At 35.1% G+C, this 21,488-nt stretch overlaps 1 protein-coding gene and 1 non-coding gene across 2 annotated transcripts; both read left to right on the top strand.

The window, feature by feature from the left end:
• Positions 1–5,271: 5,271 nt before the first annotated feature.
• Positions 5,272–7,945, top strand: LOC129745078 (tRNA N(3)-methylcytidine methyltransferase METTL6). Its single transcript, XM_055737913.1, has 6 exons — positions 5,272–6,281; positions 6,461–6,505; positions 6,695–6,824; positions 7,218–7,279; positions 7,572–7,619; positions 7,881–7,945. Exon 1 carries the CDS (start codon positions 5,390–5,392, stop codon positions 6,275–6,277), a length of 888 nt encoding a protein of 295 aa, XP_055593888.1. The 5' UTR covers positions 5,272–5,389; the 3' UTR covers positions 6,278–6,281; positions 6,461–6,505; positions 6,695–6,824; positions 7,218–7,279; positions 7,572–7,619; positions 7,881–7,945.
• LOC129750216 (small nucleolar RNA snR60/Z15/Z230/Z193/J17) lies at positions 7,397–7,501 on the top strand. Its single transcript, XR_008738347.1, has one exon. It is a non-coding gene; the product is annotated as a small nucleolar RNA snR60/Z15/Z230/Z193/J17 (small nucleolar RNA).
• Positions 7,946–21,488: the final 13,543 nt, after the last annotated feature.

The raw sequence follows: 21,488 nt of genomic DNA, 5'->3' as shown, positions 1-21,488 counted from the left end.
TGAATAGTTGACTGAAGGAAACCTTTTTGAAATTATGTAAATGTAAACTTTAAAGCTCCTCTCTACATGTTTTCTTGGGACATCATGCATAGTAAGCACATAAGCAACAAAATACGCGCAAATTCGATAAAAAAAATTTAAAAAAATGAATAAATTAATTTTCGGCATTTTCTATCACGAAAAAATCTTAAAACGATTTTTATTTCTTCATCCGATGTTTCGGCATTTATTATGCATTTTTACTGTTAAAAAAGTGCTAAGATTTTTGATTCTGAAACATCCAATAGTTTCCAAATGTCTCCAATTTTTATTTGAGTTTAAGCTATCTTGTTCTTTGTGCATCAGGGCATCAGGGTATGGGTGGCCAACATTTTCAACACGCGGACCAAATTTCAGAAATGAGATTGGCTGGCGGGCCACAAAAACAAATTATTATGGATGATGATGATATTTATTTAAGACCTTTTAACCTTAAAATTATTATGGAGTATATCATATTTCTGAAAACGCTATGGAAAAAACCAATTGAATAGGTCACATCAAGTATAGATTAATCTTAATGAGTCATTTTTGTTACTTGCATATTATTGCAAATTTCGCTTCATTTGAAAAATAGTAGAAAAATTATGCAATACGAAATGAACACCCAACTTATGTATGTTCTCAAGGGATTTAAAACCTCCTCGATTTGTTCTTTCCAAAAATGTCAAATCGCGTGACTACAATGGACAGTAAGTGAATTTTATGATCTCCAAATTAAAAAAAAATGACTACCTACTCTCCAAAGTTTTCAAATTCACCGTTCTTCTTAGCAAAATTTACTCTAGAAAAGAGTTGTTGAAAAAAAGTAACGGTCACAAAATTTTGACATTTAAAAGAATAATTATTTCAACGAACTTTAGTTACATATATCATAAAAAAATATTGATTTTACAAAGTACGGACCATAACATCAACTCAATACAACTCTTTTCAAATTTTCCAGTATCTCGATTTGACAAGTGTTTTGAGAAAGCCTTCTTAAATCAGGATGAATACCAATTGGTTGTTTTATACTCGTTGCACCATCTTTAAGTAAAAATTTTGCTGTAAAAAAGTCCTTCTTCCGAAAACTTTGTCAGTACCAAACCGTTTCTAGTTTAATTTTACTACCAAACTGTAAAATCTGTCTAGTTTTTCATTATTGATAAACACAAACACAAAGCACGTTGCCAATTAAAATATTTGTGGATTTGGTTTAATTTTCAAAAATGTACCCTTTTCTGGAAAGCTGAGCAAAAAATTACAAATTGGAAAAAAATACGGAGCAAACTTTCGACAGATTACAAAAGTTATTAAATTTTTATGGACTAACGAAGGTTTTGAAATAGAATTCAAGTTACGAATGGTTGAAGTTGTTGTGAAAATATAATTCCAAATGTGATGTTGATAAGGTTCGATGATTTTTTTTTTCAAATTATAAACGATATTGATAGGGTCTTATATCTTTCTGAGGCCAGCCCAACTCCTCAATATCAAAACTAGAGTCCGCCAGAACGCTCCTCATACCAATGATATGTTGTCACCAAAACCCAATCGGAAAACATGGAAAAATGTGTGATGGAATTTACAGATAATGTGTCAAATACCGTACAGTTTTGATAATCTCAAAAAAGTAATTGCAATTGTTTTTATTTCAGTAACGGTAACCTTTCTTGTAAAATTATATGAGGCACTAAGAGCCAAAGCGGAATAAGTACAAAAGTTATCGATTTTGAGTTAATATGCCAAATTATTCTACATGTTTCAATTATGCGCTTGGATAAGACGGTAATGTCCGCTTTTCGATTGTCGATCGATCGATCGTCGATTGTCGGCTCAAATGCTGTTTCGCGCGACGCAAATAAGCCCAATTTGTGGAAAAAGTGTAAGAAGAATAAATCAGTGAGTTTGGTGAGGGTGTGTGAATACGCGAAGTATTAAGAAGCAAATTCAGGGCTGAATGTTCGCTCAAGAAGAAATGAGAATTGTATAGCGAAATGTTGACTTCATGTAGGAGCTGTTACCCATTGCAGATTATTGAAGGCATACGGAAAATGTAGGAAAGATGCCTAAAACTTGGTGAGATTGTTCTTTTTTGTTTCATTATATGATCTTTTGTTTCGATTATAAAATAAGAACGTTCAATCAGGTGCCAGCTGGCCAGGTATATACACGGATGCCGGAATACCTGTAGTAAATGTATAACATTGAACATGTTATACATTTTGAACTGGTGGTGTATCTGTTTGAATTGTTCGTCCGAATACATACTTACACAAACACTATACACACACTACATAACAGATCACACGAAACCATGGTGCCGGGTATGGAGTTTTTTAAAGTTACTTAAATATTGCATGTGAATCCATACTTTGGTCCAACTGCGGTGAATCCGTGCACCCATGGTGGATTATCAATATACATACATACAAATTATTCTACATGTTTCAAATTATATTTTATCGTTTTTTTTTTTTCAAATTTATTAATTATATTCGTATACTATTTTTGATCGACAGAAAAATGCAAATGTTCCGAAAATGTATGGAAAATGGCCAAAAACAACAATATCAAAGCGTTTTTTTTCTCGAAATTAGTTTTTATACACTTTTATTCCTTTGGCTTATGTATCATTTAAAAAAATCTTTGTTTTGAATTTAGCTAGTGTTGATGCAGATGCAAATGATATATGAAGTTTAAGAAAAAACGTTCAGTTCTTAAAACATGGCTTTTTCAAATTGAGCTTCGCGGGACACAAAAAGTTGGTCGCGGATAACATGCGGCCCGCGGGCCATGGTTTGGCCACCCATGTATTTGGGGAAAACTGTACAAGACGCACCAGTTAAGCATAATCGCTATTTATAGCGATACTAATCATCTAAGAACCAAATTGAAAGTTTACGATGATTCAGGGATCAGATTTACGTATAATCTATTATCATAAAGAAAAATTATGATAAAAACTCGATTTTGATTATCTTTTTGTTAAAAGCTTAAACAGTTAGAAAACAAACCGCGGGGTACAACGCCAAAACAAGTAGACAGAACGCACTATATGGAAAGGGTGGTGAGAAAAGAACAATGATTATACGAGATGTAACAACTGAAACATCAAATGTTTAATAACATGTTCATCATATTTTTGTAAACCAACCATACTTTGGCAAAAAATAATTTATTGTTGCTAAACTTATCGAAAATTTCGCTTTTCAAAATATACTTTTCTATATCCTTATAGTTAAAACGCCTTCAGGTAGGCAACGAAATTGAATTTCTTGACTGATATCGCGGCAAACATGGCGGCGGTTATCTTTTTCGAGTCGAATATTGGTGCACCTTTTTAACTCGAACAAGGACGAAATTTGTTAGAATTATGAATTGTTATCGTAATTTGGGAGTCTCGGGTTTTTTCAAAAGTTAACAGCATTCAAAATTTTAGCGTAAAACACGTGGTCTTGTAGACATTCTGCCCCAATTTGGATATGATTGATTTTAGTTAAAATCTGTGGGAAGTTAGTAAGATACAACAAAATATTTATAGTCTTCCGAAAGTGTATACGAGTTGAAAACCGATCAGATTTCCCAGGCTGGTTTACCATAAAACCTTATATGTTACCCATGAAAAAATAACAAGTTTCATGTTGATTCTATGAATTCTTCTGTTTCCAAGAACTAAATTCGTTTTATTGTACTTTTCATGTAATAAATGATGGAAAACCTTGTATGCCATGTTTGAGAAATAATGGCATGGGTCATCTTACCCCGCTGGTGCGTCTTGTACAGTTTTCCCCTACTTCTGTGGAACGTTGGATCAGAGCAGTTTAAGCACTTTTTCTCTAATATTTCTCTCTTACTCAACATTAAACATTAAACATTAAACATTAAACATTAAACATTAAACATTAAACATTAAACATTAAACATTAAACATTAAACATTAAACATTAAACATTAAACATTAAACATTAAACATTAAACATTAAACATTAAACATTAAACATTAAACATTAAACATTAAACATTAAACATTAAACATTAAACATTAAACATTAAACATTAAACATTAAACATTAAACATTAAACATTAAACATTAAACATTAAACATTAAACATTAAACATTAAACATTAAACATTAAACATTAAACATTAAACATTAAACATTAAACATTAAACATTAAACATTAAACATTAAACATTAAACATTAAACATTAAACATTAAACATTAAACATTAAACATTAAACATTAAACATTAAACATTAAACATTAAACATTAAACATTAAACATTAAACATTAAACATTAAACATTAAACATTAAACATTAAACATTAAACATTAAACATTAAACATTAAACATTAAACATTAAACATTAAACATTAAACATTAAACATTAAACATTAAACATTAAACATTAAACATTAAACATTAAACATTAAACATTAAACATTAAACATTAAACATTAAACATTAAACATTAAACATTAAACATTAAACATTAAACATTAAACATTAAACATTAAACATTAAACATTAAACATTAAACATTAAACATTAAACATTAAACATTAAACATTAAACATTAAACATTAAACATTAAACATTAAACATTAAACATTAAACATTAAACATTAAACATTAAACATTAAACATTAAACATTAAACATTAAACATTAAACATTAAACATTAAACATTAAACATTAAACATTAAACATTAAACATTAAACATTAAACATTAAAAATTAAACATTAAACATTAAACATTAAACATTAAACATTAAACATTAAACCACATTAAACATTTAACCTTTTATTCAAGGAATTTATCAGCAAGCTGTCATTCTTCCTTAAAAGAACAGAAATCTTTAGTAAAAGGCGAAGTATTTATTTGACAATTGAAGAGAGATCAGAGTACATTAAACTGATTAAACATCAAACATTCGCTTCGTTGAGTATGTCGGATTTAAGCGATTCACATACATTTTAATCAAATGTGCTTAGGCGCATTCAATCGCATTCGCCGGCTCTCGCTATATCATCGGCCTAAGAACTTTCTATGCGGTTTAAAATTGCTAAAAAAAAACCGCCAATTTGAAAAAAAGTGTACATCAAGCTACCCCTCAAGTTGAACCTGACCCGCAATGCTGTGAACGCGCTCCCAATATCCGCTTGAACAACTGTCAAAAATCAGTACCGCTGCCAATACACAAAATCGAAACCGCCGCAGCCGCTGTCCAAATCGTTCATTTCGTTTTCGTACAACAACGTGTCAAGTTGTTTTTGAGGTCGTTTCCTTAAATTTACGCATCTAAAGTTTTCTTAAAATTCAAGTGAGTTATGTAAAATTAAATCGGTATTTGCCATAATGGCAGACGAGAACGAATCGAATCTTTTTGAATCCCGTAAAAGCACTGCTTTCAATTTGGATGACGCCGTAACTAACAGCACCAAAGTTCTGTCGGAAGCGGAACAAAGGCTGTTACAGGAGCAGAACAAACGGATGGTCTCGGACTTCCAGTCGCGAAAGCTTGAGCTGGAAGCCCGCAAACACTGGGACTTGTTTTACAAACGTAACGAGACCCGATTCTTCAAGGATCGTCACTGGACGACACGAGAATTTGAGGAGCTGCTTTGTGACGGAACGACTTCCGGATCCGGTGCGACAGCAGAACTGAAGCGATTGCTGGAAATAGGATGCGGCGTGGGTAACTTGGTATTTCCGCTATTAGAAGAAGGAATCGGACATTATTTCATCTATGCATGCGATTTGTCTCCACGTGCTGTTGAGCTGGTGAAGCAACATAACCTATACAATGAGCAACACATCAAAGCCTTCCCATGCGATATAACGACTGACGATGTGTTCCAGACTGTTGAACCCGGGAGCTTGGATTTGATTACCTCGATTTTTGTGTTGTCTGCCATTCACCCGGGCAAATTTGCTACAGTAGCCCGCAATTTGTTCCGGTTGTTGAAACCTGGCGGAATGGTGCTGTTCCGGGACTATGGTCTGTACGATATGGCCCAGCTACGCTTCAAAGCCGGTAACAAGATAGGTGAAAACTTCTACATGCGGCAAGATGGCACGAGAAGTTATTTCTTTGCCGATGCAGAAGTTGAGCGTTTGTTCCGAGATGCTGGATTTGAAACCGTAGTAAATAACTACATTCATCGAAGGACCGTTAATCCGAAGGAAGGCATTGATGTGCCTAGGATATTCGTGCAGAGCAAATTTCGGAAGCCCGATGGATGAAAAGGTAATTTGAACGTTATTTTTTTAAATTATCAGCGTTTGTGTTAACATGATGATTGTTCTTTATCTAAAATGAAAACATGATTAAATTTATAAGAACGGCCAGCTGAAAAATCCTTTCTTCTAATTTTTCTCTGCATTTACTGGAAAGCATTGTTTGATCCTCGTTATTTCTATTTTCAGGTAACTCCTTGAAGAAAAGATAAAATGGCCACTGAAAAACTGCAGGTAAATATTGTCCGAACTTTTTTTTTAGTTATACATTTCATGATGATAAAATGTTTCTGAGAATCGCTGATCGATTACACCCATTTCAAACATTAAACCAAAAGGATTCTGAAGTTTTTAAATAAGTTTTAAAAACTGTCAAGTTTGTGGAACTGTTTTCACATTTCCGATCATCATTTTTCTTTGCAGGCATGCATCTCTTTCAAGCTTAAGCTCAAGCTAGGAGATATCTTCTACGGGAACTAGTTTTTTTCGTATGCTCCTGTGCGAGATCACGAATTGAACAAAATGGAGTCGGCGTGTGCATCGCTCGAAAATGGTAAGCATTAATTTGAATTATTTCAGAAGATTTATCCTTTAAAATGTTTGCAATTTAATGTTTCGATTGAGTTAACTTTCCTGTAACGTGAAGACACCGGCTGATTTGCCTAAAAACCTCTCAAATAAAGTTAAAAAACTTTCATGAATACGAAATTTCAATAAAATTGTCGAAATGTTCTGTAAAGAATAACATTTTTATAAGTTGCATAGCAGATTTTATTTAAATCTAGATAAATTTTATGATGAAAAAGGTTTCGAAATCGTCCATCGATTACACCCAACTTCTAACATTAAACCAAAAGGATTCTGAATATTGTTTTCGCAAAGGTCTCAAATTTTGAAAAAAAAAAAATTAAAACTTACTAATAGAGATTCTTTTTTCTTATTACAGATCAAAATACCAAACGGAGGATTTGAACCGTTTCAACTCACTCATGAGACTGTCAACTCGTGGTAAGTTCATGTAAACGTATAAAACAGTATATTGGAAGGGTGGCCACTCAAATAAATTTACAAATAATAATGAAGTTGAAACATTTAAAGTGGCCTGTCAGGTAAAAATTACGGGAAAATCGTTCACTATGATGACGCATAGTTCATTTGACTTACGGAGGAATGATAACTAATTGATAACTATCTTTGAAATTGGTCTTTCACCCCTAGCTGAGCTCGATTTTCCGATAAATCGACAACTGAAGTCTTTTTTTTCCATAAATATTAAACAGTTTTCTTTCTTTCGTTGCAGGAAATCTGCTAAGGAACCTGTAGGAAGTTCGGTGTAAGAGCGTTCAAGGTAATTAAGAGTTTTTTTTACTATTCGTTTTAACATCTCTTTTCGGGTCAAGAGGTTTTATCTTACGTATATTATTTTCCTCAATGATGACGCATAGTTCATTTGACGCATGGAATGATAACTTCACTATTGCTTCTACGGAATGCACTTGAAATTGGTCTTTCACCCCTATCTGAAACGTTATTTTTACGAAATTACTAACTCAAGCTCAGGATGTCTGCTTAATTAAAGAAGTTTTTCTTTGTTTTTATTTCCAAACAGCACAACGGTGGACCGCAGTAAGATCTTGCCTAAAGATTTAATACATTTTTTTTTGTTTTAAACAATATCTTGATTCTCGTACTTTTTCTAAGCATACCGAAAACTCCTATTAAATATGGACAGATAGAATGTAAGATCGTATTAGAAAGTATTCACCACCAATGCAGGTTACATTTAGTGTTTTTTTTTTTTCAAAATATCAGCTTTCTGTATGATTTCGATGAGAGCTATCTTTCGTGAACTTCAATGGCTTCTAAAAAGTTATATTGACAGATTATCATACCATTCAAGATTTAAGGATGCTGGGATATCAAATTGAAGTAGTCAGAAAAAATATTGATTTCGCCAGTTATTTTTAATTTTTAAAAACATTCGATTTTCACCTTATTTATTATTATTATTATTTTTATTAAAGACATTTTACCATTTACATGGCATTCGTGTCTGTTTCTATAACAACAAAAACATCTACATTTTATCCATCAGATTACAAAGTTTTATGAGTTTTACAACGTTGGTTTCTTTGCTTGTACAATTCGATAAAATATCATAGATTGAGCCTTCCATATCACAAGCTCGTCGAGCTTGATCAAATCCTCTACAATCAACCAGAATATGTTGGACAGTTATTCTTACTCCGCAAAAGGAGCATTCGGGAGGTATAGATCGTTCCAAGAGAAAGCTGTGTGTTAAACGAGTGTGCCCGATACGTAACCTAGTTAACAGACGCTGTTCAGATGCGCATTTCCTGTCGGTGTAAGCACATATAGATGGTTGAACACGTCTCAGAAGATTTTGCGACCTATTCCATTCAGATTGCCATGCCTCATTCAACCTAGTTTTGACCAATCGGATTGCGTCTGCTGCTGGAATGGGCAACTCCATCGGTGAACTCTACCGTCCTTCGTTTGCCCAACGATCCGCTAACTCGTTACCAGGGATGTTACAGTGTCCAGGGATCCATGCAACAACAACATTGTTTTCGACTAACGCCTTTTCTGCCTCTTGGATCCATGGGTGTCTTGAGTGTCCTTTCGAAAGTGCATCAATACAGCTTGCCGAGTCAGTAAAAATGATCGAATGTTGCAGGTAGTTCGCTTTTTACCTTATTTATAAAATAGGGTAACTTGCAACAAACTTTGTTTTTAATGAAAAACCAAACAAAAACGTTTGGAAAATAATAGTTTCTAAATTATTTGTTCTGCATTGACGCATAACACACCAATTGCAGTAAATTTTGTTTTTGGTTGAATTAAATCATTAAATTTAATTTTTTTCTGTCAAAAATGCTTTTATAAGAAAAAGCATAAAGGTGCTGCATACATTTAGGGGTAAAAAATACTACAAAAAATTGACTAGCTAAAATCATAAAAATAGATGTTCTGATGGATGAAATTTTTACGTTAACAAACGGGTGATGTAAAACAATCATACTCCAGCACATGGAAATGAGGTTTAAAAGGTGTCAAGTGGATTTGCATTTTGATTCATCTTGCCCCGGACTAGTAACTGAATTTTAAAATATTTATAAAAAAAAGGTATTGTCCAGAAAATATGTTTAAACCAACAGTGCAGTGTTGGTGTAGGTTAATTTAACTAATATGAAGTTTGTAGGTGATATCATCAAGCAATTGCGTCATACTGGTTAAGTTTTTTACGGCATCGAAAAATGTTTAAATTTGTAGATGTTTTGCTCGACTTTTCTAATTTTCTAGGAGATTCAAAAATTTTCTAAACCTAGCCTAAGATTTGAAAAACTTTGTTATCATTTTGTAATCATTGAATGAGATAACCTTTGAGTTGCTTAGAATCAGAGGGATGTAAGGGACAAAAGTCCGCAACGTAGATAACAGGCCTTTATCGCCTCAGCTTTACCCAATGTCACTTGTGTAGATCTTGACTGTTAATCTCGTGTTTTCTAGATATTTCATTATCTTATGTGAGTAGTGCCAATATTCCTTGAAAGATTTACTCTTTAAGTGTAAGATTGGATTAAATTTCCTCTTTACAATGTTTACATGAATTCTACAGCGTATGGCTAAAAGGACGAAAAATAATCTCGCGTGAGCTTTCAATGCGTCGTATGAAACAAAATGTAAACAAACAGTTTTATTACGAAAAGAAAACACAAAAACTGGCATAAACTTGTCGCAACTTCTTTCCATTTAGGATATTTGTAGGTTGGACAACATATTCTATATGTGATATACAAATTTGAAAGTTGTTTTGATAACTTTTGTAGCTGTTTTCTGTGAATTCCTAAGATGTTACGACGTAATGAAAGCTCAAGGGAGATATGCTGATCTGAATGAAACATATCGGAATTCACTTAAACGTTTTTTGTGAACATGCTTCAAGCATTTTATTTTAAACCAGTGGTTTTCAAACTTTTATAACTAACCGCACTCCTATCTCGATAGTTAGGAGCTCAACCTGCCCCTTCCTCTTTGGTTTATTTCAGAGAAAAAAATTGTATGTAAAAATCATCCTTCAGTTATACATTTTTCTTTGTTTTTAAAGTTAGTGAGTTAGTTTTTAAGTTCACTTTGTTTCAATAGAAATAAGCAATTGAAAAATTCAATTGAAATACACGTGTGGTTAGGTTAACGTGTGACAGTGGAATGATTTATTTTCTTATTTCTAACTAGGCACGGATTACTAAGATTACATAATTAATTCTACGCCTCCTACACTCCTCCCTAATCCGTGACGCCTACAAGTTCACAAAATCGCAGCTGCTTCTGGACAGCTAAAGGCTTCGTGAACCCATCAGCCGGTTGATCCGTCGTCGGGATATACTTCACCTTCACCGCTCCTTCCTTCAGACTCTCGTGCACGAAGTGGTAACGAATACTCACGTGCTTCGTTCGGGGATTGTACGCTCCGTTTCCAGCGATGCTGATTGCTCCCTGGTTGTCGCAATGAATCAGCACTGGTTCCTCTTCGAAAATCTGCGACCGCAAGTTCGTCCACCACATGGCCTCTTGGATGGTTCGAGACAGAGCCATGTACTCGACCGGACCACGTTCCAGCTTCACGTCTTGAAGGATTTTGGCCTTTACTGCATCCGAGGTCAACGCCGTTCCGGAAGCTTCGAGCCCCATTATCATAGGCTCGTATTGTTCGGGAAGGCCCATCAGCAAAATCGCCGCTAGCCAGGAATCGTTCACCTCAAATCCCACGTTTCTGAGCTTGTGACTGGTGCTCATCAACTCGTCCACGTATGCCTCAACGCTGGAACAATTAACGAGCCGCACCGACGTGAATTTTCTCAACAATCCTATCTTCCTTGTTAGCCCGGTATCCTGGAAGGCAGTTTTTAATTTCGCCCACGCGTCCTCGGCACTGACCGCATCCTGCACCAAGCTGTAGTTGTAGCTTTCTAGGCTCAGGCAGATGGTGGCCAAAGCTTGCAGCTTCAAATCTTCCGGCACACCTACTACCTCCTTCCACAGCAGACCAGCTACCCTCGCGGATCAAAATCATCCGCATCGCAAACGCCCACGACGTGTAATTGTCTCTTCCACGCAGCTTCTCAATGGGGGGCAACGCAACGGAACTCCTGCCGACTCGAACGCTTCCTGCTCCGATCGTACCGCTTCCGCCGGGTGCTTCATTTCTTGAAGACTGCTGATGAGGACCATCTCCTAGGACTTGATGTGTCCATTCCGCTTGCCGTGTTCGTTCAGGGCTTCGAGTGGTCATGCTTCGTCTTGATGTGACCAAAGAAAAATTTACTGACTTCCGGTTTGGGTAACTGGGCCCATAACCAATTGAAATACACGTGTGGTTAGGTTAACGTGTGACAGTGGAATGATTTATTTTCTTATTTCTAACTAGGTACGGATTACTAAGATTACATAATTAATTCTACGCCTCCTACAAATTCCTTCTGAATTAAAAAATTGTTGAAAATCGAAGTCCAAAATTATTTTGTGCCAGGAATTAATTATTTCTTTCGAAAACTTTTTTTATTTATCAAAACCATAAATCATTGATTCAAATATGTTAAACTGCTTTAAAAATACGAAAAAAAGGATTCAAATAAAACAGTCCGAATCAAAAAATGAATGTTTTGGATCAAAGTAAGTTTTGTTTTATTTCAAAAGCTTACCCAAGCAACCAGAATTCCCTTCAAAAGGTCTCCTTAATCAGCTCTCGTTTCTGTCTGAAGAGAATACTTATCAGTCTAAAATTTAAGTTCTAAAAGCTACTTTGAAGTTGAAGTTCGTTTAGGTGGCCGAAGAGAATGCTATTCAGCTTCTAATAGAATGTCAAAAAACTTCTACGCACCGTATCAAAATCCGGTTGACAGATTGCTCTGACAATCAGACGACAGATTGCAGGTTGCCGGTCTATCATGGTCTATCTCATTGATTTTAATTATATTGTTTTGATTACAAAAGCTGCTTACGCCTAGAGAATTGAACCGCAACTCTCTAGGTTGCAAAGAAACTCACCAACCTCTCGACCAATCCAGCAATAGTTCATTGCCTCTGTAATAATAAGTATTTAAACCTAATGGCATCTGAGGTTATTGAATGGGTTGGCCAAAAGATTGCACCTTATTTCGTTTAAAGGACTTTAAGTAAATTATAACGAAAATTCTCATCATCAAAAATTTATTCAAATACCTTAAATTGATAAAAAAAATTCGAAAAATTCTTGAATTCCATTTGTAAATATCAGTATAGATATAAACAAAACAAATACATAGGCAGACATTTTTGAAATGTCGCTTAGAATTCCCAGGTTCTTTAAAACACCTAGAAGTATCTTAACGGTGCGTTAGAAAGCGCTTAGAAGTTCTGTTATCAATAATTTAATATTCCAAAAGGCAATGGAAGTTCCTGAGTAATTTTTACGTGACAAGAGTCCCAACAAACGCTTTTTGCTGAATTAACGCTGAAAAAATATCGTGGTTCAATTTTTAATCAGCATCTGGCTGAAAGAAGGCCTCAAAAATTCACTAATTCCAGAGGACTGAACCAGCTGTCAAATCGCATACAAACGCACCGTACCAAATTTTTGGTACCAGAACGTCAGTGTGGTTCCCGAAATTAAACACTTCACCCCATAACAGACTCGAAATAGGGTAACATTTTTGTTGCCAAACGCATCTGTTGTTGTCATACTGCAGATTTAGAATGAATTTTTACAAGGATTATGCTGAAAACTCTGCATTTTGTGCCCAATCATAATTTATTAATGTTACCAAAGATCTCTTTGATTGACATTCTCGAGCCGCAGATATCATTTTAAGGATTATTAAAAATTGTCTCTGGTTGAAATTTTTGCAATGAGGACGCCATGTTGACCCTATACGTGTTTCACTCGTTTCATTTTTCTTCTTCCTGCGGGTTTCTTGACTGAAAACTTGGTACGGGAATTTTCGTTTTCTTCAGCCCCTTGACTAATTCACGTGTCTTCAGCCTTTAATCATCTTGATCTGGAGAAGTTATTCAGCAAACGTCATTAAACGTCAATTGACGGATCAACCCAAGAAAAAAGCAAAAAAAAGTGTCTATTCGATGTTTGCCACCCACTTTTTCCCCTCTGTGTTGTTTTTTTTTTCGTTTCAACTGCCCCGACTTTTAAACCTCCGGCTTGTTGGTCGCATGCCGCAGTACGCAGAACCAATCATGAAGTCTGCGGCGCAATGAAAATTTGTCGATCTAAGCGACCAACATGCCTCTCAACCGAAGATTTTTTTAAATAAGTGTGAGAGAAATGATCTTTTTTCAGTTTTGGGCATCAAAAATAAAATTTTTGAGAAAATTTACTCTTTATTTAAAAATTAAAGTAAATGAGAAGTCATAAAAAAATCGCTCATTGCATAAGGAAAACAAAAATTCCCCTCATTCCAATCAAGCCGCCATCATGCAGGGCAGTTTTACCACAGTTCACAGTCTGTCAAATTCCAATGGTAGCGAATGGTTGAACAAAGCCTGAAAAAGTGTTATGGAAGCAACTCTTCAACTCATCCCATTGGCTGCACTGAGACTTCTTTAAACGCTGAAACAAGGTTATAGTTTGTCTTTATTCAACCATTAAGCTGAAGCAGCAATTACGCTTTAGCTCAGCTTTTGTTCAGCGAATTGCCGTTCTTAACCCTTTCCTTCCCACGAGGTTTTTCACGTTTTAAAAATAAAAATATTGATTTACAGCTGAAGTTCTAGAACAAAAGATGCATAATTTAAGCCTACTTTAATGATCCATTTGATAAATTTGGGTTTTGAGGTGGATCATATGTGCTCCATTGGGAACCCGCATAAATCAGTATTATACATTAACGATTTCAATTATCTTCTTCCCAAGACACACGAAAGATAAGCTTTATATTTTTGGATTATTAATGTACGATTAAGCTAGTCTTTTTTTCATGACATGGAATCGTTTGGACGCACTTAACGATACAGCGAACGGGTCGTTAAGTAGAGTAACCATTCATTTTTTTTTGCTTTTTTCTTTATTCGAATCGTAGCTAAAAGATAGATGTTATCGTTATTTTATCTTCGTTTGCACGTTTTGCTGACGCTACAGCTGATCTTCTAAAGATCTTTTTACTATTAAAAATAATAAAAGGTAGCTTCCATTATTAATACTAGAATCAAATTCAAACATAAGGAATTTTATTACAACTGTTTATTTATTAAACATTTTTAAATCACTTTGTTTTTCACTTATACGAAGTTTCATTTCCGAGCAGCCGAGCGCTTCCTCCAGGTTTTGATCTCCACTTGCAATTCCCTCGCTTTCTCCTTCGGGAGCCGCCCTAACATTTGTTGTCCGCTTCATGATTCAAGAGACGCCTTTCACTGCTGCTCTTCCGCCTTTTTATTTTCTCGAACAACCAGCAACGTATCCTTCACCTTTGCCTAAGAAGTCAGGCCTGAGACACCCGTCTACCTGCGCCTGAAATAAAATAATTCTATCTAAAAAAAAGGTATTATTAATCAATAGTCGGTGTACTCACCCTCGCACAACCGGAACCGGCGCTGTCGGCTACTGATCCCACGTCGGAACCGGTACTAAAGCTTAGTTCTTTTAGAAATGGGACAGTTACAAATGCCTGTATCTCAAAAACCATTCGTTTGAACGAAATACTTTCTATGAAGGAAAAGTTGGCAATGTTATGATATTTCATGAAAAAATTTGAAAAAAAATATTTACCGTTTTTTGTAAAAGAAATTTCTACTTTATTCTTGGTGTCTCCCATTGGCCGGCGCACACTTTTTTCTGTCATGGTATTGATCAGTTTCTCCAACTTATACTTTGTAAAATCTATATTTTAGGTGGCTTCACCTTCCTTCTTCAATCTCTGATACTTTTTGGTCCAATACTTCTCTGGAAACTGGAAACTGGAAGCATTTTAGTGGATACAGTTGTTTCGAAATGAACAAATTTGGTTATTTTTTATCACATTTTTGAACGTTTTTTTTTCGGTACCGGTTTTACAGCTTAAGAGCTTTGGAACTATCAAAAAATGGCTGTTTGAGGTTGGATTTCAATGAGTCATCACTAGGCAACACTTTCAGCTTATCGGAGAAAATTGTTTTGGACATTTCAGCGATCTACCCTTAGCTTTTCGTTTATTGAAAATTAAAAATGCTGGTATGAGACTTGCATTCCTTGATGATCCTTAACCGTTGTTGCCGATCATCTGCTTCACTCCAATGCTTGATTTGAACTTTGTGGACATTATTGACAGTGTTTGCATACTTATCCACCACATAAACTCAGTAATTCTTTGAATAATCAACGGTTTTTTCAGCTATCAATTTGATAATGACGAATTTTAAAGGAATCTGTGCAAAAATTTTTTTTTCTTTTTCTCAAGCATCGTACATATCTCAAAAACGCGTAAATTTTAAATTTTGAAAAAAATAGGTCGAATAGTACTTTTTACAGGCAACAAAATGCTGTTCAAATTTTTAATATCCAATAACTAGTTAACGAGCTATTAGCAAATGAAAGTGTCCCATTTCTAAAAGAACTAAGCTTTATTGCCTATCAGATCGACCAATAAAAGGTAATTTTTGCGAGAACTATGCCAGGAGAAGATTTTTTCCGGCACAAAATGGGCCACGTGTGATGACAGCAGAAAAATTTGGGGCGCGTTGCTAAAATAAATTAATTTTATTTCGTGATGATTAATTTTATCTTTCAGGAATAATATTTTATCTTATCGGCGTGTTGCAAAATTACTCATTTTGTTTCTTGGAAGATTAATCGTATCTTTTCGAAATAGTTTTTACTCGTTTCTAGCGAAGGCGCATTAGCGATGACCCAAAAATAAATCTAACTATCAATATAATCAGAACCGAATAATTCGAAAGATTCAAAGTATGGTTTTCCCGCATAGCGAAAAACCATACTTTGAATCTTTCGAATTATTCGGTTCTGATTATATTGATAGTTAGATTTATTTTTGGGTCATCGCTAATGCGCCTTCGCTAGAAACGAGTAAAAACTATTTCGAAAAGATACGATTAATCTTCCAAGAAACAAAATGAGTAATTTTGCAACACGCCGATAAGATAAAATATTATTCCTGAAAGATAAAATTAATCATCACGAAATAAAATTAATTTATTTTAGCAACGCGCCCCAAATTTTTCTGCTGTCATCACACGTGGCCCATTTTGTGCCGGAAAAAATCTTCTCCTGGCATAGTTCTCGCAAAAATTACCTTTTATTGGTCGATCTGATAGGCAATAGTACCGGTTCCGACGTGGGATCAGTAGCCGACAGCGCCGGTTCCGGTTGTGCGAGGGTGAGTACACCGACTATTGATTAATAATACCTTTTTTTTAGATAGAATTATTTTATTTCAGGCGCAGGTAGACGGGTGTCTCAGGCCTGACTTCTTAGGCAAAGGTGAAGGATACGTTGCTGGTTGTTCGAGAAAATAAAAAGGCGGAAGAGCAGCAGTGAAAGGCGTCTCTTGAATCATGAAGCGGACAACAAATGTTAGGGCGGCTCCCGAAGGAGAAAGCGAGGGAATTGCAAGTGGAGATCAAAACCTGGAGGAAGCGCTCGGCTGCTCGGAAATGAAACTTCGTATAAGTGAAAAACAAAGTGATTTAAAAATGTTTAATAAATAAACAGTTGTAATAAAATTCCTTATGTTTGAATTTGATTCTAGTATTAATAATGGAAGCTACCTTTTATTATTTTTAATAGTAAAAAGATCTTTAGAAGATCAGCTGTAGCGTCAGCAAAACGTGCAAACGAAGATAAAATAACGATAACATCTATCTTTTAGCTACGATTCGAATAAAGAAAAAAGCAAAAAAAAATGAATGGTTACTCTACTTAACGACCCGTTCGCTGTATCGTTAAGTGCGTCCAAACGATTCCATGTCATGAAAAAAAGACTAGCTTAATCGTACATTAATAATCCAAAAATATAAAGCTTATCTTTCGTGTGTCTTGGGAAGAAGATAATTGAAATCGTTAATGTATAATACTGATTTATGCGGGTTTCGCTATGCGGGAAGATAACCCGCATAGGTTAATACGATACTCTGAATCTTCCGTATTATTCTTTTCTGATTACATTAATAGTAACGTTCTAAGATGCGTCTTGGCTCGATGTGCTGTTGCTAGAACGGATAAAATATTATTTCTGGAAGATACGATTAATATTCTCCAAAACAAATTGATTATTTTTGCAACGCACCGAAATGATAAAAAAATATTTCAGAAAGATACAATTAATGGTTTTCAAAATCAACTGCGTATTTTTGCAACACGCTCCAATTTTTCTGCTGTCATGGAACACGCGGTCAGATTTATTTCAGAGAAGATTTAAAAGGTCTCCGGGAAGTGTTATTTGTGTGAAATTTGGATCCAATTTCAAGCGGAGGATCACAATAGGACAAGCGTAGAGGTAATTTAAATCACATAAGATTCATTTTGTTCCGCGAAATATTTCAATAGTTTTTCTTAACCGCACATTGTTTTAGGTTCGGAGGAAGAACTCTGCTACCGAAAGCAGCGGGAAGCAGCACTACCGTAGCAGCAGTGTGAATCAGCCGATAGTGCAGCAGCAGCAAAAAACCGGCAGCTAAATGATGGTATCAACGATCGAGCGGCCACTTCCTCAAGATGGTAAAAAACGATCATTGCAAGCAACACCCATGGGTGTAAATGCATACGTTTACACACAACATCCAGAAAATATCTGACCATCAGGATACGATGTAAAGTATGATAAGTATATTACTCAATTATTTAAAATAAAATAAATGCATTGGAATGAAGAAAATCTTTTTCCTTGTTTCCGAAAATCGAATTTTGAAATTATGTGAAAATAACAAAAACCCATAAATCTTTTTATCGTTGAATGAGGATATGCTGTATCGTCATCGTTTTATAGGTGGATCATTAAAAAAAGATAACACATATGATCGAATAATACCAAAAAAATTAATCTTCATTTAATCATAACTCTACTTAACGACCCGTTCACTGTATCGTTCAGTGTGTCCAAACGATTCCAATACTATTTATGTAATCGTCCATTTATAATCCATTACTATAAGAGTAATCTTTCTGGTGTCTCGGGAAAAAGATTACTGGAACGGTCGTTTTATAATAATGATTTATGCGGGAACAACACATAGGGTGCAAATGAAAAACCGGAAATAATTGCAAAAAAACATTGAATTTCATCACTTCATTGATCACAAACTAAAATGATCCTATTTGATGAAAATCTTCTTTGGTGTACGCATCCCTCGATAGTCTATTTATTGAAATATTTGAAATTTTCATTTTTGCCTTGAACAATGGCCGCCATGACACTTTTCGCAAGGAAAACAAAACATGCAGTTTTTCGAGAAAATCACGAACTTTTACAAATATTTGGAGACATGTGGTCATTTAAGAAGATGAAATAACTATCCTGAAGCGATTTTTTTTGTTGATGAAAAGATTTTCATGAGTATTGATGAGAAGCATCACAAGAAGAAAAGTACGTTTTGTTCCCAGTGTATCATCAGTGATCCACTTTACTTACTCAAAAATTTATATGTTTTAGTTGAAATCTAAGTAAACCATCAATTGATTCTGCTTGCATATGCAATCTTCTTCACTTCAGTATTTTTGTTTGAGAGAAATTATAAAAACTTGTCAAGTTATTGAACAACAAATGACAACTTGATTTAAATCCGAAAAAAAACCGACTTTTTTGCAGCTTTTGATCTGCCAAGCAAAACCTAGCCAACCGAATTTCTTCAAATTTCGTGCAATGTTTCTTCACTCATATCTACACATTCGGTGAAAAAATGGTGTTGATCCAAAGCGCCCAGTTCAAGTGCGAGCTGTCCAAAGTTGTGGATCACCTGTGCTACCATGGGAAGGAAAGGGTTAAGCAGCCAAAATGTTTATTGGGGTAACCTGAAGCTTCCGTTTTTCAGCCAAATTTGAACTTCGGAGTTCCATCATTAAGTAAAAAAGCGACTTTTGCTTGCTTGGGTAGTTTTCTAAGCGTGTTCCTATATGCAACGGGGCTTTCAGACTGCCTACTTTCTAATACCGTATTTGTTTATGCCGAGTGTTGCACTGGTGCACCACTAGGTGCTGTCAAACTGTTTGTTTATTCGGACAGTGTTGCACTGGTTTTGACCTGGTGTTGCACTGCCATCGGGCGGTGTTGCCCCGAAAATTTTGTCAGTGTTGCGAGAGAGCGTGTGAGTGAGTGAGGTAGCAATACACTGGCGAAGATTTGTGTTTGTTTTTATCAGGTACGGTGGAACACAGAACGAGGCGAGGGGAGAAAACAAATACGGTATAAGAGTCTACTTTGTTCCCGCATGAATCAGTATTATACAATGACTATTCCCATTATCTTCTTCCCAAGACACCCAAAAGATTACTTCTATAGTTTTGGATTATTAATGTAAGATAAGGCTTATCATTTTTTCATGAGATGGAATCGTATGGACGCACTTTACGATACAGGGAACGGGTCGTTAAGTAGAGTAACCATTCAATTTTTTTGCTTTTTTCTACTCGCTCCGAGCGAGTTGTATGATACGTGGAATCTTCACTTAATGATTTTCCCATAAAAAGAATAACGATACAACATATCGTGTACTTTTTATACAATTATTAAAATTTAAATGAATGAAATGAAAATCAGTTTAAAAATTAAAGCATTTTATTCACAACACATACATATAATTATTTTAAAATACACACAAATTCAAAAAAAAAACACTGTTCACACTTCAAATAGTGTCGTCGTGCTGCTGTTTCCGATGCTAACCTGGTTAGTGCTGTTGTCGATTCTGTTGTCCTCCCACCGTTAGAACCGGTGCTATTGCCTAGCGGACCGGCTTAACATAATAATGTTTCCGTTAAAAGGGATCCTTAAGTTAATTCTGGCGTCTGCGTTTTGATCAAAAGACATCCGGCTAGCTGCGACTGAAAAAAATAATTTTCTGTTGGTAAAACTGAAAATTGCCAATAAATCAGAGTACTTACCCTCGCACAACCAGAACTGGCGCTGTCGCCAACCGATCCTTCGCACCATCGGAACCGGTAATGTTGCGTTCCGAATAATCCCGAAACAGTGGAATTTTCTCGAAATGTTCCGGCGAAATGAATTTTATACTCTGCACAAATTAAACCACGTGTGATGTGACAGCAGAAAATATTGGGGTGCGTTGCTAAAATTATCGAATATTTTTCAAGATTATTAGCTGTATCTTTCAGGAATATTTTTTTATCTTATCGTCGCGTTGCCAAATTACTCAAATAGATTTTTGGAAGATTAATCTTATCTTTTAGAAATGGTTTTTTCTCGTTTCTAGCAAAGGCACATTAGCAATTACCCAAAAGAAATCGTAACTATTAATCTAATCAGAACCGAATAATTCGAAAGATTCATAGTATGGTTTCTACCTATGCGGGTTGTCCGTCCTCTTTCCTCTACTATTGGAACCCCGGGTCTACTTTTCGATAAAGTTTACACAACCGGAGATATATAACATCCTGGTGGGCTCTTCGTGTACATATAGAAAAAAAGTTTGCATAAGTTCGGGAGTTTTTTTTTTGGCAAATACCTTTTTACCCGCGGGCCACAACATTTTTGTTTGTTTAAAAACCTTACGGGGTTGCAAATAAATATTTTCTTTCAATGCACCCAAATAGCTCACAGCCACAGGCAGATCCATGATGTGAAATTTTGATGAAGAACATTTTCTGCTGTCCACTAGCTTCAAAATAAAGCTATTTCCACTATTTCGGTGAAAACCTTGTCCACTCATTTAAATCTTACTTCCCGCATGAATCAGTATTATACAATGACTATTCCCATTATCTTCTTCCCAAGACACCCAAAAGATTACTTCTATAGTTTTGGATTATTAATGTAAGATAAGGCTTATCATTTTTTCATGAGATGGAATCGTATGGACGCACTTTACGATACAGGGAACGGGTCGTTAAGTAGAGTAACCATTCAATTTTTTTGCTTTTTTCTACTCGCTCCGAGCGAGTTGTATGATACGTGGAATCTTCACTTAATGATTTTCCCATAAAAAGAATAACGATACAACATATCGTGTACTTTTTATACAATTATTAAAATTTAAA

Source organism: Uranotaenia lowii, chromosome 2 (genome assembly GCF_029784155.1).
Source record: "Uranotaenia lowii strain MFRU-FL chromosome 2, ASM2978415v1, whole genome shotgun sequence".
Taxonomy (NCBI): Eukaryota; Metazoa; Arthropoda; class Insecta; order Diptera; family Culicidae; genus Uranotaenia; species Uranotaenia lowii.
Note: the sequence above shows the minus strand (reverse complement) of the source record. Positions and strands in the feature narration are given on the sequence as shown.